This window comes from Eubalaena glacialis, chromosome 3 (assembly GCF_028564815.1).
Source record: "Eubalaena glacialis isolate mEubGla1 chromosome 3, mEubGla1.1.hap2.+ XY, whole genome shotgun sequence".
Classification (NCBI taxonomy): Eukaryota; Metazoa; Chordata; class Mammalia; order Artiodactyla; family Balaenidae; genus Eubalaena; species Eubalaena glacialis.
The window spans coordinates 164,662,887-164,689,253 of NC_083718.1; the positions used below are offsets into that span (position 1 = coordinate 164,662,887).

The 26,367-nt window shown below is 48.6% G+C and overlaps 3 protein-coding genes across 6 annotated transcripts; 1 reads left to right on the top strand and 2 right to left on the bottom strand.

Annotated features, from left to right (window-relative positions):
- Window positions 1-431: 431 nt before the first annotated feature.
- C3H1orf122 (chromosome 3 C1orf122 homolog) lies at window positions 432-1,509 on the bottom strand. The gene is made up of 3 exons (XM_061184467.1): window positions 1,449-1,509; window positions 1,156-1,357; window positions 432-906 (listed from the first exon to the last, which is right to left on the bottom strand). The coding sequence occupies exons 1-3, from the start codon at window positions 1,481-1,483 to the stop codon at window positions 811-813; spliced, it is 333 nt and encodes a 110-aa protein (XP_061040450.1). The 5' UTR covers window positions 1,484-1,509; the 3' UTR covers window positions 432-810.
- A 189-nt stretch (window positions 1,510-1,698) lies between these two features.
- Window positions 1,699-9,040, top strand: YRDC (yrdC N6-threonylcarbamoyltransferase domain containing). 3 transcript variants are annotated; one of them, XR_009700398.1, is made up of 6 exons: window positions 1,699-2,101; window positions 2,645-2,759; window positions 2,882-3,001; window positions 4,563-4,705; window positions 7,844-7,974; window positions 8,186-9,040. XR_009700398.1 is itself a non-coding variant. In XM_061184466.1 (5 exons), exons 1-5 carry the CDS (start codon window positions 1,710-1,712, stop codon window positions 7,887-7,889), a joined length of 816 nt encoding a protein of 271 aa, XP_061040449.1. In that variant the 5' UTR covers window positions 1,699-1,709; the 3' UTR covers window positions 7,890-9,040. The 3 variants fall into 3 exon arrangements, 2 of the variants coding, with proteins under 2 accessions (XP_061040449.1, XP_061040448.1); XM_061184466.1 differs by having other exon boundaries at window positions 7,844-9,040; XM_061184465.1 differs by lacking the exons at window positions 7,844-7,974; window positions 8,186-9,040 and adding an exon at window positions 5,007-5,870.
- On the bottom strand, window positions 6,698-12,449 carry MANEAL (mannosidase endo-alpha like). Of its 2 annotated transcripts, XM_061184463.1 has the most exons (4): window positions 11,844-12,449; window positions 10,529-10,638; window positions 9,328-9,404; window positions 6,698-8,212 (listed from the first exon to the last, which is right to left on the bottom strand). In XM_061184463.1, exons 1-4 carry the CDS (start codon window positions 12,394-12,396, stop codon window positions 7,576-7,578), a joined length of 1,377 nt encoding a protein of 458 aa, XP_061040446.1. In that variant the 5' UTR covers window positions 12,397-12,449; the 3' UTR covers window positions 6,698-7,575. The 2 variants fall into 2 exon arrangements, with proteins under 2 accessions (XP_061040446.1, XP_061040447.1); XM_061184464.1 differs by lacking the exons at window positions 9,328-9,404; window positions 11,844-12,449 and having other exon boundaries at window positions 10,529-10,599.
- Window positions 12,450-26,367: the final 13,918 nt, after the last annotated feature.

Here is a 26,367-nt window from a genome sequence, read left to right on the forward strand (position 1 = left end):
TGGATTATGTAAAAGCCTATCAAATTTATTTAAGTGTGAAACATGGGAACAACAGACTTCCACTGAGCGATATGAAAACGTTACAGGTTCAGTACTTCCAAAGGAAGAAACCTCCAAACCCAAAAAAGAATAAATATGAATTTGTATTTTTGAAGAATGTGAAATAATGGTGTTTGCTTAATTGCTCATTTTGTATAAACTTAATATTGTACTTTAAAATATCTGCTAAGAAGTGAAAATTTAACTTTTTGGAATTGAAAAAGCAATATTAAATACTAATGAAATCCTAATTAAATGCTTATTTAAATTTGGTAGTATCTGTGGCATTTCTTCCCAACCCTACCCATGGTTGACAATTTTCAACCACGTCACCCCTCCCCAGCCATCAGAGTCTTAGAGAGGGGACAGAAAGGAAAGGTCGGTCACCAGGAGAGTCTGCAGGTTTCCTTTTAATCAAGGCTCTGCTAAAAGTGTTTTGTGGGGCTAGGAGCCCCCAAAGCATGAAATGGACATGTAACACGACCTGGATCCCCCAAAGCAGGCCAAACCACTCTGGCGAGCACTGCTGGTCTGCCCAAATCTGGGTAATCAGACTGGGTATTCGTTGGCTACATTTCAGAGCTCAGCACTGCCTTCAGCCAGGATGAAGTGGGAGTGAACCCAGCTGCTAGCAGAGCTGCCACCCAGGCTGAGAGCCAAGTACCAGCCACTGCCAGTGAAGACTGGCCCCTTTATTGAAAGGGAGTTGTTCACAGTCCAGCCACCAGCCCTGGGGAGGGAGAGAAGTCAGGGCGCCCGGCTCGGGGATGGTCAGGGCTCCGTAGCTCCATCGCCAGCATCCTTTGGAAAGCCACCTCTGGCGGAGACAGCTGTCTGGGAGGGTGCTGCAGGTTTGGCTGAGACGTTCTGATTGGAACAGAAGAAAGAAAAAAAAGTGAGGCTGGGAGGAAAGGCCTTGGATTAGGCCCTGCAAGAGATGGCCACTTGGCATCTGGATAGCACTTAACTTTTTCAAAGCCTCTCGCCCAGCTGAAAGGCAGTTGGGGGATAAAGCGGTGGGGACATTCTTCCACCCTCCAGGGGAAGCCAGAACTTAGCAAGTGCGGCCAGTGGGCAGTCCCCACCTCCCAGGCCCAGCCCGGGGTGGGCACTGACCCCGCCACCAGCCGGCTCCGGGCGCCGGCGGCCCAGCTGCCGCAGCATCTCCTCGCAGGCGGCGATGGTGTCCAGGAGCTGCCGCTGCCGCTGCTCCACCGCATCCAGCAGCTGCTGGGCGCGCTCATCCCGGGGCGGCTGCGGGGGTGGCCTCCCGCCGAGCCCCAGCCCCGCCTTCCCACGGTCCACGCCGGCAGCCTCCCTGCCCGGGAGAGAGCGAGACAGACGGTCAGGGCCGGCGCTTGCGCGGGGTCAGAGCCCCTTTCCCCCCACCCCAACGGGCCCCCTCTCACCCCCGTGACCAGTCTGAGCCCGGGCCCCATTCCATCTCCGCCTGCGCGGCCCGACCACCGCCCCCCTTTCGTCCGCCCCCCCCTCCCCAGCGCTGCGCTAAGGCTCCGCAAAGCTGCGCCCCGCCCCGTCCCCACCGGTCTCCTTCAATCCTCCTGGGGGTCGCGGTCCCTTTAAGTTGCCCAGCGCGGTGGTGGGGCGGAGCCTCCCAGACCGGAAGATGACTCGGCGCGTCACTTCCTCCCGGAAGCAGGCCTGGGCGGATGTCTCCGGCGCGTTCGTGCACGGGGCTGAGGGCCGCGGTGGCTGCCAGCATGGGGTTGAGCGAGGGTCCGGCGGGCTCCGCCCGGAGCGGGCGCCTTCTCCGTCCGCCGAGCCCCGCTCCGGCGGCGCCGGGGGCCCGGCTGTTCCGGCTCCCGGGGAGCGGGGCCGTGCGGGCCGCAAACCCGGAGCGCGCCGGCTGGACCGAGGCGCTGCGGGCCGCCGTGGCCGAGCTGCGCGCCGGCGCCGTGGTGGCCGTCCCCACCGATACGCTGTACGGCCTGGCCTGCTCGGCGAGCTGCTCGGAGGCACTGGGCGTCGTGTACCGCGTCAAGGGCCGCAGCGAGACCAAGCCGCTGGCCGTGTGCCTGGGCCGCGTGGCCGACGTCTACAGGTGAGGACGCCCCGACCCGGCCCTGTTGGGGGCGGCACCGCGGGAGGGGTTTCCGGTGACAGGCTTGGGAGACTGAGGCGCGGAGAGCGGGAGGGGCTTTTCCAGGCTCACCCGGGAATCCGGAACTGGAAACGTGTATGGAGCGCTTAGCGTCTGCCAGGCCTTTAACGAGATCGGGGGCGCAGCGATGAACGAGGCAGACGGGGTCCCTACTCTTCTGGCGTTTTTGTGCTAATGGGCGGGGGGGACGCCCACGGTTTAAGATAAAAGAGGGGGAACACGGTAGCTTAATTTAGTAGGGAGTGCCTTGAAGAAAGTAAAATACGGAGCGTGAAAGCGGTGCAGCTGTTGTAGCCTGCGGGTCCAAGCCTGGGGCTGCCCTCTGGAGCCCTGCCTTCTGCTCAAGCTCTTGGGGGTGAAGAGGGAAGACAGGTGGATCCCATTGTGGTCCCTCGGGTCACCTTTCCTAGATCTGCCTAGAGTCTGGAATAGGACCAGCAGTGCCTTTCATTTGGTTGGATTTGTGCCCCCTCTGTTTCCCAGGTACTGCCGTGTGAGAGTACCTGAGGGGCTCCTGAATGACCTGCTGCCAGGACCAGTGACCCTGGTGATGGAACGCTCGGAGGAGCTCAACAAGGACCTGAACCCCTTCACTCCTGTGAGTCGGATTTTTTCTTGTGTCCCCAGACTCCTGCCATTGGGCTTTTGCTAGGATCCAGGCCAGAGCCATCCCCCACCCCTTCAACCTTTCTGATGATCCTCTTTCTCTTTGCCTCATAGCTTGTAGGCATCCGGATTCCTGACCATGCCTTCATGCAGGACTTGGCCCAGCTGTTTGGGGGACCTCTTGCTCTCACCAGCGCCAACCTCAGCTCCCAGGCCAGCTCTCTGAATGTTGAGGTGAGTTACCCAGTCCTCCCCCCGGAAATGTCACCAGGCCACAGTTTCCTGTGAACCAGAGGGGCTGATGGTTCACTGGAATTGCTTGGCGGGGGAGCCGCCCTTTTGGTCTGATGGTGGGAAGTCTGCCCAGGTGCCCGGGGTGGGGGAATACAGAATGATCTTGGAAAAGGTTTATTTTAAAGTTTGAGAGGCGAGGGGGAGAATTGGTGTTGTTTTTCTACTGTCTTTTTAACAATAAGAGACATCATAAGTACGTTTTTTTCTCATTCTGTTGGGGTAGCAGTCGTTGGGGAATACAGTTGGGTGATAAGTCTTCACAACTTGCTGTAAAGAAAGTTAAGACTCTGAAAAGTTAAATCACTTATCCCAGGGACTCCTGGTCCTGTTCTCTTACCTCTGCCACAAGCCAGGTCAAAGAAAGGATCACCCACGGGAATTCCCTGGCCATCCAGTGGTTAGGATTCCGCGCTTTCATTGCCGAGGGCCCAGGTTCAATAGTCGGGGAACTAAGATCCTGCAAGCCGCACAGTGTGGCCAAAAAAAAGAAAGAAAGGATCGTCCTAATCCTGTCTTGGCTGAGAAGCTTAGAATGAATGAGGACACAAAGAAATTTGACTGAGCACACTTTTTCTTACTGGTCTTAAATGCAGAACATAGCAAAGTGATTTTACTTTCATAGTAAAGTGATTCCATGCCCAGATCTAGAGAGTGGGTTCAGGGGCTTTGGAAAGTGAGAGCCCAGCACCCCTTCTTACTCTCAGGCTTTACTTGATCCTGGTGGCTGTATCCTAGGCATTGGGGATGGGGAGTCTTACCTTTTCGGCAAACAGTTTACCTGTCCAGCACAGTAACTGGTATTTATGATCCCCCATCCCAAATTCCCAGGCCTAACTGCCACTGCAGTGCCTTCATGCGGGGCGAGGGTGGAGAGTGGTGCTCTGGCTCAGTTAACAATTCAGTCCGCAGTTGTGAAGGGGAACTCCTTTCCATAGCCCAAGGATTGAGCGCCAGTGGCGTGCAGTTGCAGAGTCCCCCCTGTTTCTCCTACCCTGATCCAGGGTTCTGCTGAGATTCAGGGTGAGAGTGGTAGAGCTGGAAGGACCCTTAGTGACCATCTAGTCCAGCCCTTTTATTTACAGCCCTGGGGAAAGTAACTTGCATTGTCACACACAGTTTTGGTGGAAAGTCGAGGCTAGAGCCCATGTTTTTGAACTCCCACCGAGGATTCCAGTCATTGTACTTCTTCCTCCCGAACTGAAGCAACGTGTGGCATTTCCTCTGGGCACGGCAAGATTTTCTTTAAGCTCTAATAGGTGTTACGTGGGGCGCTAACCTGGGGGGGGGGGGCACCAAACCTTGTAGGATGTGGTGTCCTAGGTGCAAATGCAGTGTCCTTGCCACAGCGGACCCTAACTAAATGAGGTTCCTTCCCCTGCTTAGAGGAAGATGCCTGCTGTTTTAGAGCTGTGTGATCTCTGTCTTAGGTGCCCTGTGTGCGGTATGACATCACTGCAGATGCCAGAGGTGGTGTCCATGCTCTTCCTCTCCCTCTTCTCAGGAATTTCAGGACCTCTGGCCTCGCTTGTCCTTGGTCATTGATGGGGGACCAATTGGGGACGGCCAGAGCCCTGAGTGTCGACTAGGCTCAACTGTGGTTGACTTGTCTGTGCCTGGAGAGTTTGGCATCATTCGTCCGGGTTGGTGAGTCTCTTTGCTGTGGCACAGGGATAGCATTTGAGGCAGGTTGGGAGATGCAAAAAAAAAAAGGTTGTCACTCCCACCTTGCCCTGAGGGGAGCGGGCAGGTTTGGAGATGTGGTGGGTGAAGTGGAACTAAGTTTGCTAGTGTTTGCTGGCTTTTTCAGGATTCAAAAGGATTCATCAAGGGTTTGATGAATAGAGCATAGTATGATCGAAGAGTTTAGAGGTCCCTGATCTCCAGAATCTGGTGGGCTTGGGGCTTTGAGAAGTCAAACCCTAACTGTCCTCCATTTCCTCCCCAGTGCCCTAGAAAGTACTTCGGCCATCCTCCAGAAGTATGGGCTGCTCCCCTTACGTGGATCCTGCTTGTGAAACTCTGGAGGAGGGAGGGCCCAAGGACTGGTGCTGGACACTATGTGTCCGACTGCTGGTGGCTGGCAAGGCCTCATTGGCAGAGGCCGCTGGGGCTACAGTGTTACTGGTCTGACCTTTTAAGGCAAAGTTTCTTTCTGAACACTATAGACCAGGCCTCAGAAGCTGCTGGTTAAGCCTCACACCTGGTTGGGGAGGTTATATTTATTTATAATTTCATATATGAGCCAAAAGCTTAATAGAGGTTTTAAGAGCATTCCAAGGATGGCCTTGTTCTGATAAGTTTTTTCTTTTTTTGACCTTTGAAAAATAAATAACAGATTTGGAATCTAGTGAGAGCTTCTTCTCTGGTGGGTAGTGGCACTTAAGGTCCAAATCAGCTAACACATTGGTTGGTGCTTTTCAAAAGTCTCAAGTGACCAAATGCATGAGTTTTGTGCTTCTGAAGCTGGAACCAGTTTAGGATAAAAATAAAAACTGTAGAGCCATCGACCAAACACTGCTTCCTCTGAACCAGGGGGCTGGTTCTTTGCTGTAATTGCCTGGCGGAGAGTCGTCATTTTGGTCTAATGATGGGAAGTAAGCTCAGCTGGCACAGGGGTGGGGGTGGGGGGTCCAAATTAAGGAATATTGGAAAATAAATCTCTACTGTCCTGTTCAGCCACTTTTTTCTTATTTATTCATAATATAAATTATAATGAATTATACCTACAACACCTTTGTTTAAATCCAGTGTCTACTCAGCAGCCTTTATCTTTATTCATATGTATACAAGTGTTAAAAACATACTTAACTGTTGGGCATTTGAACTTTGTTTTTTCTTTAATAGAAAAAAATGCTGTTAAACATCTTTGTAAATGTTTTATTTTTCTTCTTTTGAATTATTTCCTTGGGGTAGGATTACTGGGTCCAAGTGTATGGACATTTTTTTGGCTCTTGATAGAGGTTAGCCTTCAAAAGAACTGAATCAAGTTGCATTGCCGTCAGCAGTGTGTGAGAATTACTGCCCCTGCCCCCCGGGGTCTGGCCATACTTTTAGTGTTTTTAAAAATTTGCATATGTGAACTGAAGCCTCAGTGTCACTCCCTTGTAAATTATTCCAGGTCACCATCTAGCCCTTTTCACCTGTCCCTGCCTGCCTTGGTTTCCCCAACTGAGTCACAGCAAGGGGACCAGGCCTGCCCCATCCATTGGTGGGGTTTAGTACCTGTTACCTAACTGGAGCTGAGAGTCCTTGTGGTGACCAGTAGGGCTCACTTCCTCCCCTCTCCCCTCACACCCCAGTTCTCAGAACTAGGATTCAGTCTTGAGCCCATAAACTTCTCAATACGGTCGTTTCCAATGCACATATTTTCAAGTAGATCCTAAGAATTTTGCCAAGAGGGTGTCCCAGGGCCTGCTTTGAGGGTCCCTGCAATTAGCATATTAGTTTGTTTGTAAATAAGCACTGGTTTGTTAAATATTCCCTCTAGAAATCTTGTTGAAACTAATTTCTTAAGCAAACGACTCTTCGTTGTGCTAACACTGTAGCCAGCCCATCCCATATGTCAATTTGTCACGGAATCTGAGGAGTCAAGAGTTTGTGGTCCTGAAGGGATCAAAAGGAAAGCTGATTTGAGAATAGGAACAACACGTCATTTTTAATACAAATCACAGTAGCACTGAAAACGGCTCTAGTGAGTGGGCCTCATTCAATTCAGGCAGCTAAAGGGAGGGGGGTGTCCTGGTCCTCCCCCTGGAGCTAAATGTTCATCTAGGAAAACGGAGGCTCTGGAGCGCAGAGGTATTTTCTTCGAGGAAAAAGAACTGAACTCCCAGCACTGGGCAAAAACAGCAAAAAGGAAAAACTTATAGCTGTGCTTAGGCACTAGCACATTCCTGGTCAAGTTTTCCCCCAGCACCTGGCACGCGGTGAGGTGCTCGCTGAGTATGTGTTGAATGAATGTGTGAATGCTCAGATTATTTCCTGATAATTGGGTTCAGGAATCTACTGGGAAGAGCTTAAACTGAGAATTTTCCCTTTTAGAAAGTCTTAAATGTGGTTCCCTAACTTGGGGAAGACAGATGATGTGGGAAGGAGGCCTGGAGAGGACGCCAGTTGGCAGAGAGCAGGGTGCATGCTAGCCCGGAGCCCTGACACCCTTCTAAGACCAGTGACTTGGCGACTCCAGAACACCAAGCAGCCGAGTTCCAAGCTGGAAGGGATTGTTTTAAAGTGTTCTGAGGATGTGGAGCTGCCTTGGGCTAAGCCCAGCCACCTGCCAGCCCCTGGGGTTCCCTCTCTGGAACACCGCCTAGTTTCCTGTCCCTGCAGGACACCCTGGCACCCACCTGCCTCAGAAACTAGCTCTGTTCTCCACGGGCCCTGACTTGATGGGCCCAGAAGCACCCAGGCACTGACTTGGGAGCGAGTGCCCACAACCTCAGCCGAGCCCCACGTGGTGACATCTTCCAGTGAGGCTGGGACGTCAGCACCTCCCGCCCCTGCCTGCAGGCCCCTCACATCAGCCACTGCTCCTTCTCTTTGATGAAGTGCTCCGCCCAGCGGCGCGTCAGCTCTAGGTACAGGCTGGGCTGATGAGGCAGGTAGTCCAAATACAGCCGAGTCGGCGTCTTCTTGGGAATGGCCTTCTCAATCTGGGTGCCCTCGTGCCACTCGTTGAAAGAGGTGATGGAGACGATCTCGGGCCTCACGGTCAGGGCTGCCTGCAGGGCCGTCTCATAGTACTTGCCGTTGACCCTGTTCCGCGTATTGTGGTTGTTCCAGGGCCGGATGCTGGTGTCAATGTAGCCAGGCCCCACGCTGGGAATGAACATGAGGTTGTTGGCATCGCAAAAGTTCTTCACAGCCTTCCAGTTCTGATGGGAGGAGCCGAAGGAGAAACCATTGGAGGCAAAGTAGGTGTACATGCCATCAAATCCGGCGGCCAGGATGTCATGGGTGTGGCCCTCCTCCACCAGCAGCGCTATGAAGACCCCATCGTAGGGGGTGTTGCGGATTGAGTGGGGCCCGTTCGGTGTCAGGAGGTGGGCCCAGGCCTCAGGGGATGTCAGGTAGGAGTCATAGATATAAAAGAGTGGGAGGCTCTTACCCATGCTGTTCTTATAGCGGTAAAATGCACCATGGGAGCCATACCTGAGGAGCAGGAGGAAGAAAAGGCTGAGCCAGCAGCCTAAGAGAAAAGAAGCCAGCACAGCCGGAGGGCTGGCCATGAATGAGATCTTTCCTGATGTCCAAGCACGATTTTGAATCCAGTTGGACTCCACAGTTGGACTCATCATGCCTCTAAGCAAGAACCCAGTTCCCTCCCACCCTCCCCCGAGCCTTGTCATTCCTCTATTTAAGCCTCACTTCCCTGCCCCAGGCCAAGCCACCACCATCTTCTATCTGGACTGTACCGACAGCCACCTAACTGGTTTCCAGGCTCCCACTTCCACCTCCCTATAACCCAGTCTCTTTTTAAAGTGTAAATCAGATCTGACTGCTCCTTACTGAGACCAGCAAGGCCCCACCTACTTAATCTGGCCCTGCCCACCGCCATTCCTGCTATTACCCCAACTATCGCTTCACTCCGGCTACACGGGCTGCTGTCAAGCTTGTCCCATCAGACGGCCTTTGGATCTGACAGCCCTCTGCCTGGAGTTTTCTGCCTGCCCCAGATCTCTGCAGAGCTGACTCTTCCTTTAGGTGCAGGCTTCCGTGTCATCTCAGAGCAGCTCACTGGACCACCCATTCTAAAGTTGTTTCTTGGGCACGCTCTTAACAACACCCTGCTTTCTTCTGTTACTACTTCTTCATAGTATGGATCGCTATTTGATTTGTCGTCTATAACCACTATCTGCTCACTGCACGCCCACCCTAGGATGTAAACTTTGCTAGCCCTACCCACTGCTGTACAACTGGGACTTAGGACAGTGCCCGGACACCTGAAGGCACTCAATAAATATTTTTTGAACGAATGAATGAATGATATATGCAAGCCATTTGCAAGCCACTTTCCACATATATTAGCTCACGTAACTCTCACAAGATTCAAAGGTTAAGAGGCCTGCCTCTGATCACAGAATGGAGGCCGCAGAACCAGAATTCAAACCCAGGTTGCTGTCTCCAAGCCCAGTACTCTTTTACTCTTTTTAGATGCTGGGGACACGGGCATTCTGCCGTTTTGTCTCTTGACCTGCGCCTCCAAGCCTTCTAGCCCTACCCCCATTTTGATCCCCACCAAAATCCAGGTCCCAGAGCAGCCTTACGTGTCAATGATGTACTTGATGTTGTCATGCAGAGTGATGTCATCTCGGCCCTTGTAGGGTTGGATGTGGAAGGCCACCTGCCACAAACAGAGGAGATATTGGTCAGGTGAGTATCTGTCCAGGGGCCACAACCTATAAGGCTTGTGCTTCAACTACGGCCTGGAGAAGAGGCTGAGTTCAGGAGAGACCTGGCAGTCGTGGGCACAGTGTAAATAAAAGCAACCACTGCCCTCAGGGCCCAAAAAACAGGGGTGAGTTTTCCCACCTCCCACAGCAGGGCCTCTGGGAATCATTCTGATGGGCTGTTGCAGGCTGGCCAATAGGTTTCAACTTATGTGCCAGCTCCCAGTGATGGGCACTAGCTGCCTGAAACTATGGGAAGAAGTGTCCATAGGAAAACGTGCCATGATCTATTTAATGTGCCAGTGATGGGCTCAGGAACGGGAGTGGGGCTCCTCTTCGTCGTTTTTCTTCTTTTGCCACACACAGGTAAGGGCAATGACTTACTTGATTGGTACACGTGGGGAAAATAACTGGCCAGCTCCATCATTCCTCTTGAAAGAGAGCCTACCTGATGAGAGCACGTGTTGTGCTTTACTCCTTGAGGCCCAGCACTGCCTCCCACTAGGGAGTTGAGGCTGGAGTTCAGTTTGTGGGCCCATTTGGCCCTTGCCTGCCCTCTCTCCAGGATCAGGGTCTCCAACCTAACCTCTATCACCGTGATATTAATTTAGTCTCCCATTTATCCTATATTTATTTTTCCCAAAATTTTTTTTCAGAACTCAAAAAATAAGAGTGACATAGGCACCTAGAGAAATGGTACAGATGAACCGGTTTGCAGGGCAGAAATAGAGACACAGATGTAGAGAACAAACGTATGGACACCAAGGGGGGAAAGTGGCGGGGGGGTGGTGGTGGTGGGATGAATTGGGAGATTGGGATTGACATATATACACTAATATGTATAAAATAGATAACTAAGAAGAACCTGCTCTATAAAACATAAATAAAATGAAATTCAAAAAAAAAAAGTGACATAGGCACTATTTATTAGACCCCTACTCCCAACACCACACTTGCTACGTATTTGCATACCTGGGCTAACGCCAGGAGCTTTGGTAGAGGCACCATCCCTGTGGGCGGAGGAGGGGACATCTCCAGAATCGGCCAGAGAGCATTTGACATCTTCTTGGAGACTCACCTGGATGTTGTACTGATGGGCAGTGTCCAGAATGGTGGGCACCAGGTCATCTGAGGGTTCCCCATTATCATCAGCCATGCCAGGTGGGTACCAGGACAGGACCAGGACGCCTGAGACACAACACAGAGGCTACTTCAGAGACACACAGTACCCCACAACGGAGATTTCCTTCCTCACAAACCATCTCCAACTGCAGAATGGTTTCTGAATGAAACCTTGAGGGAGACTCCTGCCAGGTTCTCTTCTTGCAGATCAGATCCCTGAGCTGTGAGTCCTGGAGCTGTCCACGCCCGCGGTGCTGAAGCTCAGTGACTGCAGGAACCCTAACGTGCCAGGCCAGGAAGGAGCCGGAGAGCCTCAGCAGCCTCTGGCCTGCATTAGCAAGTAGTTAAACAAAGGGAAATGGGTGGACAATGACACACCCACCGGGAAGGCACAGTCCTGTCTCTGGAGGAGAGGAGCACCTCTGAGGTCCCTCAGGGAGAGGAGCCCTGAGCAGAGGTCATTTTACCCTTCCCGTGGGAAATAACATTTGACTCAACTGTCTGCCCCTCTAGATGGTAGAATCTTGAGGGATGGCCTCTGTGCTATTTATCTGTGAATACTTCCCACCACTGTCTCTGGCATTCGATTTTTCCCCCACTCATTAACCATTTCCAGAGAAATTGAAATGTACTGTAAAATCCAGCAGAATTCAGTGACAAAATCTGAAATAAGTCAGCCTCCCCACCCCAGCCTGCCGACAGAGGGGCTTCTTTTCAAGCAGAGTACTTGAAAAGGTCCCAGGCCCCTTACTGCAAATAGAGCAGGGTCCATCATACAACGTAGGCAAACTTTCCTTTCTGCAACCAGCAAACTCAGGAAAGGCTGCTGCCCTACCCTGTGCCTAGTGTGAAAGCAGAGGCCATCCCAGGCACTACTGCTCTGAACCCCAGACTCCTGCGGGGCCAGGGTACCCAGGCCTCACTTACCCAAACCGAGAAGCCCAATAGACTGCCCTCCTCTCCTCGCTGTCCCTACCTGGGACAGCCCTGGTGCAAACGCCTTCCACTGGCCCTCCCAGCAGCTCTGCTCTAGGAAAGGGCCCTGGAATGGTAGGGGGTCAGAAGGCAGAGGTGGAGGAGTCTGAAAACTAGAAGATGGGGGCGGGGTCTCCTGGTGAGCACGGGATGAGAGTTCTAGAAGAGAAGAGGTAGAAGCCAGGCTGACGAGTGAGTGGGACCAAAGGCCCCGTGATAGGAGCAGTGGAAGTTGGGGTGTGGGAACGAAGAAAGGCGAGGTTGGGGGCCCAGCGACGGGGGAGGGGGGAGCTCACCGATGGCGGCTTCCTTCAGCTGGGTCATGTGCTCCCGCAGCACGTCGGGGTCCCGGGAGCTGTAGGGCCCCAGCTCCGGGTAGAAGCTGGAGCCCAAGTCTTCGGGGGGGCTGTGGCGGCCGCGGGGGTAGCTGGCCGAGATCTTGGGGTCCCAGTGCGGCACCATGACGTGGTCCCAGTGAATGTAGTGGCCCTCGCGCCGCGGGCTCCCGTACCACGAGTAGTAGAAGGCGTGCAGGTCCGAGTAGACGCGCAGACTCTGCCCGGGGGCGGGCTCGGCCTCCGCTGGGGCCGGCCCCAGGGAGCTGCCCGGGCCCGCGGTGCGGGGCGGAGGCGGAGGCGGCGGCGGCGGCGCGGCGGGGGCGGCCGGGGCCCGGGCGGCCGGCGCGGGGCCCCCCTCGGGGCGTCGCTCAAAGGGCGCCAGCTCCAGGCCGGGGCCCAGCGCCGGGAGTCCGTCCGGAGCCTTGAGCGTGCGCAGGCCCATGAGAGTGCCGAAGGCGAAGAGCAGCACCAAGAACAGAGCGATGCAGGCGCGGCGCCGCCGCCGGGCCATGGCGGCCCCCGCGCTCTCAGCGTCCCGCCGGGCTACCTCCCGGCGCGCCGCGCCATGGCTGCCCGCCCGGCTCCCGCGCGTCGCGCAACCCGCGCGCGTCCCAGGGAGACAGCGACTCCGAGCGCCGAGCGCGGCGTGGGCGGCTCCCGGCCTCTCCCCCGCAGTGCGGGCGGGCCCGGCACACAGAGAATGCAGGCGGCGCAGACCAAGTGGTCGCGAGCCGCGGGGGGAGTGGAAGGGGAGAGCTACGAGATCCCGGGCCAAAGGAGCAGGGGCCACAGTCAAGGCGCGTGGCTCGAGGACGATCTGTCGCCTTTCAGCCTGGGGCAGCGGTGAAGGAGCCCGCTGGGGGAAAGGGAATGCCCTTCTCCCGCAACCCAGGAGAAGAAGGTCCGGGCGGTGGCGCTGGAGGGCGTGGGAGCATAGGGCAGGGTGGGGAAGAAAGCAGTGTCTGTGGTTGTCCCTGTCTCCAACGACCTCCTTCCCCGCTAGGAGTCAGACACTACAGACACTGGCTAGAGTGGGAGGACGAGGGAGACCGTGACTTGCGCAAGGTCACAGGGACTGGGCCTAAGTCCAAGGATCAGGACTGCCTCCTCGCCAGAGCTCTTGTCACTGTTCAGCCTGCCCGCTCTCGGGCCAGTTGTCCCAAGCTCTCTGTCCTTGGACAACCTCCTATAGCCAGTGAGGACTAAATAAGATGGCTACCATGAAGCACTTTTTACAGGGCCTAACAAAATTAGCACTCAACACTTGCTCGAAGTTCCTTCTGGACTCTGAGCTCCAGAGAGCAGGAGCTGGGTCACCTTTACCTTTTCAGATTCCAAGGGCTTGGAAAACAGGATGTGACACTCAGTGCCCAGGGTTGCTTGTGGAGTGAATAACAGACTCTGATGTGATATTCTATAGACAATGTTAAGTTTTTCACTCAACACTGATTAAGTTCCTACTCTGCGTTACTCATTATTTCACTCATTAAGAAAAAGTTTTGTTTATCATCTGCCTCCTTCTCTGGTCCATGAAGACAACAATTCTGTTTCATCAGCCACTATATCTGCAGTGTCTAAAACAGGGCTTGGCACACTGGTAGGCGCCAGATTCTCATTTCTTAAGTAAATAAATTGTCGGAAACCCAGGAAGAGGAGGAGCAAGGTTGGGAAATGTGGGTAGGTTTGGAGCCCAGGAAAGTACATTCAAGAGAATTCATGGGAGTGTCGACGAAAAATTAACCAGTCGATCTAAGACAGAAATGGAAGATATTATTCGAGCCATATTTGAGGATTATAACCTGGGAAGAGCATCTCAGAAAGCTCTGAGAGCTGTTCCGCCCATTAAAAGTCAAGGCACAGTTATATAAGTTTTTTGAGACAGAGGGCTGTACATTAAATGACGTATTATTGACAGTTTACATAATCCAGAGCAAAGCCCCATGTGATCCCTTAGCAAGAAGGAATGTTATCCAAATGCTGGAGAAAGTGGGGAGAACCCTACTAGCACTGTTGGTGGGAATGTAAATTGGTGCAGCCACTATGGAAAACAGTGTGGAGGTTCCTTAAAAAAACTGAAAATAGAACTACCATATTATCCTGCAATCCGACTCCTGGGCATATATCTGGAGAAAACTCTAATTTGAAAAGGCACATGCACCCCAATGTTCACAGCAGCACTATTTACAGTAGTCAAGACATGGAAGCAACCTAAATGTCCATCGACAGATGAATGGATAAAGAAGATGTGGTGTATACAGACAACAGAATACTACCCAGCCATAAAAAAGATTGAAAAATGCCATTTGCAGCCACATGGGTGGACTTAGAGATTATCCTACTAAGTGAAGTAAGTCAGACAGAGAAAGACAAATACCATATGGTATCACTTATATGTGGAATCTAAAATATGATACAAATGAACTTATTTACAAAACAGAAACAGACTCACAGACATAGAGAACAGACTTATGGTTACCAAAGGGGGTAGCAGGGGGAGGGGGGGGGATAAATTAGGAGTTTGGGATTAGCAGGTAAAAACTACTATATATAAAATAGATAAACAACAGGTCCTAGTGTATAGCACAGGGAACTATAGTCAATATCCTGTAATAAACCATAGTGGAAAAGAATTTTAAAAAATAAGAATGTTATCTTTAAGGAGTTGTCTTATTGATGCTAGGAGAACGTTGCTCTTTATAGTTGAGCAGGTATTTCTGCTGATGGGGAAGGTTTGGTCGATGCATGAAGCAGTTATACAATGCACAGTGTGGGGAGAGAGGAGGCCAAAGGGCACATAAAATTTTTTATCTTTAAATTTTTCTGGTCTTGCCATAAAATATGAATTTTATTTCACAGCATTAAGTGTGAATTAATATTAGAGAAGTGCAAATCAAAACTACAATGAGAGGGGCTTCCCTGGTGGCGCAGTGGTTAAGAATCCGCCTGCCAATGCAGGAGACATGGGTTCGAGCCCTGGTCCGGGAAGATCCCACATGCCACGGAGCAACTAAGCCCGTGCGTCACAACTACTGAGCCTGCGCTCTAGAGCCCGAGAGCCACAACTACTGAGCTCGTGCGCCTAGAGCCCGTGCTCTGCAGCAAGAGAAGCCACCGCAATGAGAAGCCTGCGCACCACAACGAAGAGTAGCCCCCGCTCGCCGCAACTAGAGAAAGCCCACGTGCAGCAACGGAGACCCAATGCAGCCAAAAATAAATAAATAAATGAATAAATTAATTAATTTAAATAAATAAATAAAATAAAATAACCTATTAAAAAAAAAAACAACTACAATGAGGTATGATCTCACACCAGTCAGAATGGCTGTCATTAAAAAAGTCTACAAATACCAGATTCTGAAGAGAGTGTGGAGAAAAGGGAACCCTCCTACACTGTTAGTGGGAATTTAAGTTGGTGCAGCCACTGTGGAAAACAGTATGGCGGTTCCTCAGAAAACTAAAAATCGAATTACCATACGATCCAGCAATCCCATTCCTGGGCATATATCCAGACAAAACTGTAATTCAAAAAGATACATGTACCCTCTGGGACTTCCCTGGTGGCACAGTGGTTATGACTCCGTGCTCCCAATGCAGGGGGCCCGGGTTCCATCCCTGCCTAGGGAACTAGATCCCACAGGCATGCCGCAACTAAGAGTTTGCAGGCCACGACTAAGGAGCCTGCGTGCCGCAACTAAGGAGCCTTCCTGATGCAACTAAGACCCAGAGCAAATCAAGTAAATAAATAAATATTTTTTTTAAAAAAGAAGATATATGTACCCCTATGTTCATAGCAGCACTATTTACAATAGCCAAGACATGGAAACCACTTAAATGTCCATCAACAGATGAATGCGTAAAGAAGATGTGCTACATATATACAATGGAATACTACTCAGCTATAAATAAGAACAAAATAATGCCATTTGCAGCAACATGGATACAACTAGAGATTATCATACTAAGTGAAGTAAGTCAGAAAGAGAAAGACAAGTACCATATGATAGCACTTACATGTGGAATCTAAAATATGTTACAAAGGAACCTGTCTATGAAACAGAAACGTAATCAGGGACACAGAGAATAGACTTGTGGTTGCCAAGGGGGAGGGGGGTGGAAGAGGGTTGGTTTGGGAGTTTGGGATTAGCAGAAACAAACTGGTATATATAGAATGAATAAACAAGGCCCTACTGTATAGCACAGGGAACTGTATTCAATATCCTGTGATAAACCATAATGGAAAAGAATATGAAAAAGAATGTATATATATGTATAACTGAATCACTTTGCCATACAGCAGTAATTAATACAACATTGTAATTCAACCATACTTCAATAAAAAATAAATTTAAATAAAAAAGAAAAAAAAAGTGTGAATTAAGTAGAATGCTTTCAGCTCCAATAGCAAACACCTGATTCAAAATGGCTTACACAATGTGGAACCATATCTCACAGTGCAGGAAATCCAATGGGAGGGCAGAGTGGGTAGATGCCCTGGTTCAACAATGTCATTAGGGACCTGGGATGCTTCTATCTCACTGCTCTGCTGTCCCCATCATTGACTTCACACCAAAACTGGCTCCACTCAAAACACAAAATGACTGCCACAGGTAGTTGAGGCTGCATGCTTCCTTTTGCCATCCAACAGACAACGGTAAAACTGATTTCTCTTTCCCAGAAGTCCTAAGCGGCATTGGTGGTATAGTGGTGAGCATAGCTGCCTTACAGAAGTCCTAAGCAAGCATTTCCTTGAATCACATTGGTCTAATATGATTTAGGCCTGTTCAACACACAGATTTTTGCCATGGGGGAATGGAATGACCATGACTGGATTAGATTAAATTTTTGCATTGAGTTAAATGTTGAGGAGAAGACTATAATGTCTACCATAGAATCGGATGACTCTGGGAATGAATAAGAGAAAAAGAATAAGGATGGAACTTTCAGGAACATCAGCATTTATGGGTTGAGCAGAGGAAGAACACATGAAGTAATCTGAGAAAGAATCATTAAAGAGGAAGTAAGAGAATTGGGAGTGGGTAGTGTGGTCTTAGATAACTAGTGGGAAGGTTCCCCAGCTCTCAATTATTCCACTATTTCTGGGACTGCTCTGCAACACAGTGGTGGTCCCCACTGGCCATGCCTGGAGTCCTTGACACTACCACCCATCCCTAATGGTTTGACCCAGGGCTAGAACTCTGACCCAAGGTGAACGGACAATAGCGCTCTGTTTCCCATTGTACCAATCATGGACACTGACCCAAGAGTCCTCGATTACAATCCTTCTTCGGGATTTTTCTCTCTGGTGCTGAGGATAGATTCAATCTTTCTCTCAAAAGGCAATGCCATTAAAAGAGAAGGAAAAAGAGAAGAACTTAGTGGTATGGAGTTCCTGATTTGTTTTCCTCGAGGCCTGGTTTCAGTGTGAAACCCTGAAATAATCTAATAAGTTACAATTTTATTCTAAGCAAGATGAGCTCATGGAGAAGACTTTATTGGTTGCCCATGTTAACCTAAAACACTGAAACAGCCAGTTGTTTTACCAGCAAAACAGGTTTTATTCAGGAGCAGCAAAGAATTGCAATTTGGGACAAACAACTATTTGGGGAACCACATGCAAGTCCTGGTAAAACAAAGGAGAGGAAACTTTATAGAGAGGGGAAAGTTGGGAGGGGCAAAAAAATCTATTGGAGGATACTGTGAGTTTGAAGTATAGTGGGTTTTCATTGGCTGAGTTGTGCCAGTCTCTTATTGGCTGAGTTGTTGCCAGGCAAGGAGAAAAATCTGTATTCTTCCAGCTGGCAATAATTAAGTAGTGTCACTTCCTATTGGAGAAGCAGGGTACCCTCTCTTCCTGTTGGGATCTGTATTGATGCAAAGTGGTACATGCAGGAGAGCTCCACCTTCTGGTCTTCTGACTTCATTTTACTTAGGTTTCCCTTTATTAACTTGTACACCTGTCAATCTCAAGCAGAGATTGAGAAAACGACTCGGGAGCAGGGAGGTCATTTAAGAGGTAATTCTAGGAAGCAAGAGTGGGGACCTGAAAAGAATGAGACAAGAAAGAAAGAAAAGCCAAACTAATGATGCATGATGGAGGTTACTGCTGAAACCGAGCAGGACCCTGTGGCGCTCCTGGGCACAAAAGCCTTTCTGTGTCCCCCATTTCTTGTTTGCAGGAAATAGGCTTCATTCAGCCCCCACGACCTTCCCTGAGTTCCAAAGGGCAGGTTCAAACAGGTCCTAATCAGGGAAAGGAGGGGATGCGGAGACAAGGAAGGAACAGTCAGGAAACAATAGTGCAGGACTTCCCCGTGGCCCAGTAGCTAAGACTCTGCACTCCCAATGCAGGGGACCAGGGTTCGATCCCTGGTCAGGGAACTAGATCCCACATGCCCCAGCGAAGACCCGGTGCAGCCAAATAAATAAATAAATAATTTTAAAAAACAAGAGTGCAGCCTTGGGACAGGGTCTTGGTTCCCCCTCAAGGGATACACATAACAATATCTTTGAGCTGTTTTGCAGAAACTGAACACCCCCATCAGGTGGGAGAAGTTAACTGTATGCTGCCCACAAGCGCGTAGACCCCAGATCTGTTGGAACCAGAAGGCTGATGATGCTGACTCCCAATTACCTCACCACCAAGCAATCAGAAGAATGTCCACGAGCTGATCATGCCCTCCTCTTTGAACCATTTACAATAAAACCCCTCACTACTCTCTCCAGGTCGGGACACACAATTTTGAGGGCATTAGCCCGCTGTGGCCCCCTTTGCCTGGCAAAGCAATAAAGCTTTGCCAATAAAGCTATTTTTTTTTCTGCTTCACCCAAAACTCTGCCTCCCAGATTCAATTCAGTGCTGGCGCACAGAGACCAGGTTTCAGCATCACTGCTGTAGATAATGGGGCCTTTGTTCCACCAGGACTTCTGAGAAGTGTACAAATGCCTCCCAGAATTAAGAGGTTCAAGGAACTTCCCTGGCGGTCCAGTGGTTAAGACTCTGTGCTTCCACTGCAGGGGGTGTGGGTTCGATCCCTGGTTGGGGAACTAAGATCCCACATGTGCTGTGCAGTGCAGCCAAAAGAAAAAAATAAAACAAAATAAAATACCATTTAGAATTAAGAGGTTCAAGACTAAAGCAATTATCTACTGGTCCCAGATCTGCTGGGTGAGTGTTTTCTCTAGGGCTGATAACTTCCTCATACTTCTGATCTCCTTTGTGCCAAGTGGGCTCCCTGATATCAGAGGAGGTCCTGAGGCAGGCATTAAGACAGAAAGACACATTGTATGTTTGAAGTGGGATGCTGCCAGTGAGAAGTAAGTTTAGGCTTGCACAGAACTGTCTACCCTGACTGTGCTGTTATAAAAAAATTGCCACAAATTTAGCAGCTTAAAACAGCACAGAAATATATTATCACACAGTTGCTGGAAGTCAAAATTCTGGGCACAAGTGTGACTCAGCTGGTTCTCTGCTTAGAGTCACACAAGACCAAAACAAAAGCATTGGCAGGACTATGCTCCTTTGTGGAAGCGTTAGGAATGAATCCGTGTCCCAGATCATTGGCAGAATTCAAGTTCTACGCAACTGTAGGACTGAAGTCCCTGTTTTCTTGTTGACCGTCAGTTGGGGATCTTTCTCACCTACAGGCTGCCTGCATGTCTTGGCTTGTGGCCCCCTTCCTCCATCTTCAAAGCCAGCAATATCAGGTCCAGCCCTTCTCACACTTAGACTCTCTCAGACCTCCTCTTCTGGCTCATCTCCCACCTCCCTCTTCTACTTTTAAGATCTCAAGGGACTTCCATGGTGGCACAGTGGTTAAGAATCTGCCTGCCAATGCAGGGGACACAGGTTCGATCCCTGGTCCAGGAAGATCCCACATGCTGCGGAACAACTAAGCCCGCGCACCACAACTACCAAAGCCTGCGCGCCTAGAGCCAGTGCTCCGCAACAAGAGAAGCCACTGCAAGGAGAAGTCTATGCACCGCAATGAAGAGTTGCCCCCGCTCGCCACAACTAGAGAAAGCCCGCACACAGCAACGAAGACCCAACGCAGCCAAAATAAATAAATAAAATTTAAAAAAATTTAAGATCTCAAGTGACACATTAGGCCCAGTTGGATATTCCAGGATAATTTCCCTATTTTAAGGTTAGCTGATTAGTAACCTTAATTCCATCTTCAAAATCCCTTCACAGCACTAACTAGATGGGTGTTAGAACAGCCAGAGGACAGGGATCGTGGGGATGGGGGCATGTTTAGAATTCTGCCTACCGCAGAAGCTCCTGCTGAAATCAAAGTGGGCCGACGAGGTGTGACACATGGCTTGAAAGAGGTCTGCTTCCTCCACTCTATCAGTTAGAATGTGTTTGGCTGCAAATAAGAAGGGAAATAGCTAAAAATGGCTTAAAGCAGTGCTTCACAAACTTTAACAAACATATCAATCCAGATTCTGGATTCTGGATTCAGTAGGCTTAAAATGCAGATGCTGATTCAGTAGGTCAAGGGTGAGGCCCGAGACTCTGCATTTCTAATAAGATCTCAGGTGGTGCTGATTCTGATGGTCTCAGACCACATTTTGGGATTTAAAATATAGTGGGCTTATTACTCCACTTTTTTTTTTTTTTTTTTTTTTTTGGCCACACAGCATGCAGGATCTTGGTTCCCTGACCAGGGACTGAACCCGTGCGCCCTGCAGTGGAAGCCCCCTGCAGTTAACCACTGGACTTCCAGGAAATCCCTTGAGGAGTCTTTAGGTAGGCAAGATTTAGGGATGGTTAATCAAGTGGTTCAAAGACATTGGGGCATCAGATCATCTGTCTGTGGTTTCTTTGGCTTTCTCCTCATGGTTGAAAAAGGATGGAAGCAGTTCCAAGCATCACATTCCCACATAACAATATTCAGATGCAGAGGAGGAAATGGCTGTCTTATAAGCCTTTTAAAGAGTAAGAGAAACTCTTTGAGAAGCTCCCAGGCAATGTCCCATCATTTCTCATTGACCAGAATTGTGTCATAGGCTCATGCCTAAGCCAATCCCTTGCCAAGGCCATTCAGAGAAGGGTGAACAAAATCAGAAAGAAGAGAGGAAGCCACCAAAGGATATAATGAGGGGGTAACTAAAAAAAGTGAGGGGAAACTTGGGATCTGGTAAAAAGGAAATCCAACAGAAGCAAAGCTCCAGGGAGCCCCAGGATGACAGCTGTGGAAGTCCAAAAGGCAGTCTGCCCCCGATAGGAGCAGGAAGACACCCAGGACAGGTATCTCTAGGAATGACTGAAATTGATAGATATCCTGATTTACACCCCTCTCACAAGTTTCCTCTTCCAATGCCCCCATGTGGCAGTATTATTATTTTAGGTTAAATCCCTAGTGGATACAATATTTTCTATAATATTTTTCACTATTGGGCCAAGTGTGAACCATGATCACACTTCCTTTTTTGTTCAATTTTTGTTTCTCCAGGAGTTAACAATTCCCTCTTTTTTTCACCATTTTATTTGTTTTCTGTATCTTTATTGTTTGTTTTCCCTAAACTCTCCAACACAATGATATCCTCTGAATACTGTTTCTACAGAGTTTCCATATTAGGATGTCTATCAGTCAATGAATAAAATGGAGTGGCCAGGTGATGATCAATGCTATAGAGAAAAGCAAAGCAGGAGTAGGGGAGAGGGAGTGCCAGGGTGGGGAAGGTTTGTAATTTTTAGTTGGTTGGTCAGGGAAGACCTCACTGCGAGGGCGACCTGAAGGGAGACATAAAGGAAACCATGCAGACATTTGGAGGAAGAGAGTTCCAGGCAGAGGTGATATCAAGTTCAAAGTCCTAGAGACAGGAACATTCCTGGTCTATTCTTCATACATCTACTAGAATTTTCCTTTGCATGTTTTACAGTCACTTCCACTACCCACTTCCCCACTGAAGGGCACTCCAACCTCTCAAGCACCCATATTCAAACTTTAGTCACTCTTGGTACACGTTTTTATTCTCAGTGTCCAAATGGTGACGAAGTCATATTGATACTATTTGCAAAACACTTAAATTCTTTCTCTTTTTCTATATTTCCACTGTCACTATATAAATACTATAAGATAGAAATTATAGAACATTAGGACTGAAAGAGCTCTTAAAGACCATCTAGTATAACTCTATCTTCTGAGGCTCAAATTAAGCTACTTCTCTGAGAACTCTCAGTCAGGTCTCTGGAGTACCAGGCAAAGCTTGGTTACATCACACGTGAGTCTGCTCCTTGCCTGAATCCACTCCATTTTGCCTGCTGCTCACCAACAAGTGCTCCTTGCACGCTGACTTATTCCTGCCTACCCACCCTACAGTAATACTCTGCGGGTCTACGCTGGCAGGGCTTTCCTCAGCTGCCTATCTGACATGACCTCTTATACCTAAAAAGAACCCAACATTCAAGTTACTTCAGTCGACTTTCACTATTCCTCAAACACACTATCTTCATCTCTGCCTTTAAGTCTGCACTTCAATTCTTCTCTTTTCTGTAATAGCCTTTCTTTTTCCTTCTTGTTCAAATTCACCTATCTTTCAAGACCTTTTCCAGACATGGTTTCTCTGTCTGATGGAATGGATCAGAACCATGTTTTAGGGTACTTGAGTTTCCACACCCACACCCTTATCTTTGTATCAATCTTGTGTCATGAGTATTGTCTTTCCCCATTTTACAGGTGAAGAAACAAAGGCTTAGAGAGGTAGAAAGAGAGTGGGCTAGAATTTGAGCCTATGTCTGCCTGTGCTCTTAATCGTTGTGCAATACTGTCTCCTGAGCTAGTAAATGTTAGCTGAGGTGTTTATGAACTGCTTTGTATATATTAGTGACCTCATCACGCCCCAACTGACCATAGCCCTAGGCTTGTAGAGCAGAGTGAGAGCAAGAAAGAACCCCGCTTACAAAGGGCCCACCTTGTGCCAGACTCAGTACCATCTTCAGTGAATGTGAGGTAATACCAGGAGATACAACCAAAAGTGTTAAGAGCAGTTGGCTCTGGGGGATGAAACTCAGGGATGGGGCGAGGGGAAAGGCAAGGACTTTCTATTTTTATACTAAGCCTTATAGTACTATTTGACATTTCATACTACATACAATATCACTTTGGTTAAAAATGAAAGTGAATTTAAACAAATTAAATGGATAAGTAGATGTAAATAACCTTTTTATAATCTTGGATGGGAAGGGAAGAAGGAAATATAAGGCCAGAGCCATCTAATACATTTGTAGTAAGGATTAAACGGAACAAGGCATTTAATACATGTTTGGCAAAGAACCAGCAGCAAGCATGATTATTATAACATGAAGCAGGACATGGGCTCAAGGTTCAGGACGGGTTCATTTTACCTGAGAGATGTCATAAGAGCAAGCTATGATAATTAGAGATCACTCCGGTTTCCACCAAGACAGAAAAATTGTACATTCTCCCCTGGCCTTTCTGCTCCTACTTTTCACCCCTTCCTCCAGATTTTTATTTCAACCCAATCCACCCAATAGAGTAATCATCCTCACCAACATCTCCACGCACACACTCGTACATACCTCTTCCCATCATGCTTCCACTTCAGCCCAACCCTTAACCCTGAGAAAAGGGAGCGGTGAAATCTACAATCAGATTTTGCAGTTCAGAGGGAAAGTAATTGACTTCCCTGTGATATTTAATTTCTAGGAAAGGGAGTTTGGAGGCAATACTGAATCATGTTATTAAAGTCCCATTCATTCATTCAATACATATTTGTTGAGTGCATGCTATGTGCCAGGCATAGCTCTAGCTACTGAAGATACAACAACGAAAAAGGCAAATAAGCTGCGTGCCTTCATGGGGTTTTTGTATAATGCCGCAATGACCGGAGCAGCTACCAGGGCAGGTGGAGACTTCTGGCAAGGATAGTCACCTCCATTTGCTGCTGTCCAGTTTGATGCAATGGAATGAACTAAAAGACATGAATTGGGGTGCCTTCTCACTCACACCCTCCTGCTTAAGTGGCCACCTTTATACCATATGACCCTGTTCCCCTGACCACAGTTCTTTGGATCAGTAACAGACATTTGACCTAAGCTAGGCAATTAGATTCTTCCACCAAGAATTTGCCACAATTAGCTCTGGGAAGGTAAGTTGAAAGGTCAATGCAGAGTCAGGGCCACAGCAGAAGCCAGTAGACACTATGGCAAGCCAATGTCATGGGCAGACCAGAATTGTAAGGGGCAGATACTATGAGTAGGCTGAGGTGAGCCTTCAGTCTACAAAGAGGAAAATGCAGCAACTATGCTATAATAAGACGGAACAAAGACCATTTGACCCCAGGAGGAAAGAGGAAAAGAGAGCAAGCAAAAGACTTTTTTTTTTTTTAAAGGAGAAAGCAGTGGGAGGAGAGAAATAGGTGAGGGAGATTGAGGTACAAACTTCCAGTTACAAAATAAATGAGTCACGGGTATGAAAGGTACAGTGTAGGGAATAGTCAATAATTATGTAATATCTTTGGAAGGTGACATGTCATAACTAGACTTATCACTGTGGTGATCATTTTGAAATGTACAGAAATATCAAATCACTATGTTGTATAATGGGAACTAATGGAATGTTATAGGTCTATTATACTTCAAAAACAAACAGACAAACTCATAGAAAAAGAGATCAGATTTGTGGTTACCAGAGGCAGATGTCAGGGGAGGGGGAATCGGATGAAGGCAGTCAAAAGTACAAACTTTTAAATATAAGATAAATGAGTACTATAACTTAATCACTAAAAAGGATGTTGTCTATAAGCTTAAATTATACATAATGGCCCATCTCTGGGAGCCCTGCCTCCCAGGTAATGAGTGTTAAGCTAAAATACCTTTGTTTAGCTCACAGGAAACATCCTGACCAGGCCCACCTGTGAATGGCTGCAAGAAGGAAGAAATTAACACATCCGCTCCGGAGTCTGGCCGGAACCAGGACTTTATACCCTATCCTTTTAGTAGAAAAGAAGCCTGAATTCTAACTCGGGGAAGATGGTTCTTTGGGAGCACTCGTCCCCCATCTTCTCAATCTGCTGGCTTTCCGAATAAAGTTGCTATTCCTTGCCCCAACGATTTCTTGGCCTGTTGTGTGGCAAGCAGTACGAGCTTGGACTTGGTAACACTTGCAGTTAGAATGGGGCTATGTGACTGGATCTAGCCAACGATCTGTGAGCAGACATGACTTGTGTTACTTCAGAGCTGAGGTAGTTAAGAGTTTGTGTGTCTCATCCATCCCCCTCTTTCTCTGTCACATGTTCCCGATGGTGCCGGCTCAAGGTGTCAAAGCCTCTGTCAGCCTCTTTCCTTGAGGACTGTGAATAAGTAGGGTCCCTACCTTACCAGACATGTAATGAAAGCTAGAAATAAATTTGTTGAACTAAATCACTGAAATTTGGAGGTTTGTTTGTTGCAACAGCTGGCAGTTAATTACATGGATACTCTTAGGCTGTGTTCATATCCCTGGATGTACTCTGTCTTCCACATTCATTCCTCTGCACAAATTCTCTTTTCCCTGATTCCCAGGACTCTTGGTTCACGCCCGTTATACTGCAGACCTGGAGGTGTGGTGTGTATGATGTGCTTTTACATACTTTGAGGCTATTTTATTAGTTACATACAAATTTAGTATTTTTTTCTTCCTAGTTTATTGGCATTTTATTCATTATGCAGTATGTAGTGATGCTTCTTGCCTTAAAGTCTAATTTGTATTATATTAGTTTAGCTTCGCTGATTTTCTTTTAGTTAGTTTGTATAGTATGTCTTTTACAACTTTAACATACCTGTATCCTTATATTTCAGATTTTTTAAAGCAGTAATGAGTTGCTTTTTAAAAACCAATGTGGGGGGCTTCCCTGGTGGCACAGTGGTTAAGAAACTGCCTGCCAATGCAGGGGACATGGGTTCGAGCCCTGGTCTGGGAAGATCCCACGTGCTGTGGAGCAACTAAGCCTGTGAGCCACAACTACTGAAACCTGCGCACCTAGAGCCCGTGCTATGCAACAAGAGCAGCCACCACAATGAGAACCCTGTGCACCGTAACAAAGAGTAGCCCCTGCTCGCCGCAACTAGAGAGCCCGTGCGCAGCAACGAAGACCCAACACAGCCAAAAATAAATAAATTTAAACAAACAAACAAACAAACCAATCTGGGACTTCCCTGGTTGTGCAGTGGTTAAGAATCCGCCTGCCAATGCAGGGGACATGGGTTTGAGCCCTGGTCTGGGAAGATCCCACATGCCACAGAGCAACTAAGCCAGTGCGCCACAACTACTGACCCTGTGCTCTGGATCCCGCGAGCCTAGAGCCCGTGCCCTGCAACAAAGAGAAGCCACTGCAATGAGAAGCCTGCACTGCAACAAAGAGCAGCCCCCACTCGCCACAACTAGAGAAAGCCCACGCACAGCAACGAAGAGCCAATGCAGTGAAAAATAAATAAATAAATAAATTTATTTTAAAAATAAATAAATAAAAATAAACA

Coding starts and splice junctions, on each gene's coding strand:
- C3H1orf122 (XM_061184467.1), bottom strand. CDS start 1,483: ATGGAATGGGGCCCGGGCTCAGACTGGTCACGGGG. Junction 1,358..1,448: donor GGCTCAGACTGGTCACGGGG/GTGAGAGGGGGC, acceptor TCTCCCGGGCAG/GGAGGCTGCCGGCGTGGACC. Junction 907..1,155: donor CGGAGCCGGCTGGTGGCGGG/GTCAGTGCCCAC, acceptor TGTTCCAATCAG/AACGTCTCAGCCAAACCTGC.
- YRDC (XM_061184465.1), top strand. CDS start 1,710: ATGTCTCCGGCGCGTTCGTGCACGGGGCTGAGGGCCGCGGTGGCTGCC. Junction 2,760..2,881: donor ACCTGAACCCCTTCACTCCT/GTGAGTCGGATT, acceptor TTTGCCTCATAG/CTTGTAGGCATCCGGATTCC. Junction 4,706..5,006: donor GGCATCATTCGTCCGGGTTG/GTGAGTCTCTTT, acceptor TTTCCTCCCCAG/TGCCCTAGAAAGTACTTCGG.
- MANEAL (XM_061184463.1), bottom strand. CDS start 12,396: ATGGCCCGGCGGCGGCGCCGCGCCTGCATCGCTCTGTTCTTGGTGCTG. Junction 10,639..11,843: donor GCTGAAGGAAGCCGCCATCG/GTGAGCTCCCCC, acceptor GTTGTGTCTCAG/GCGTCCTGGTCCTGTCCTGG. Junction 9,405..10,528: donor CCCATCAGTACAACATCCAG/GTGAGTCTCCAA, acceptor TGTTTGTGGCAG/GTGGCCTTCCACATCCAACC.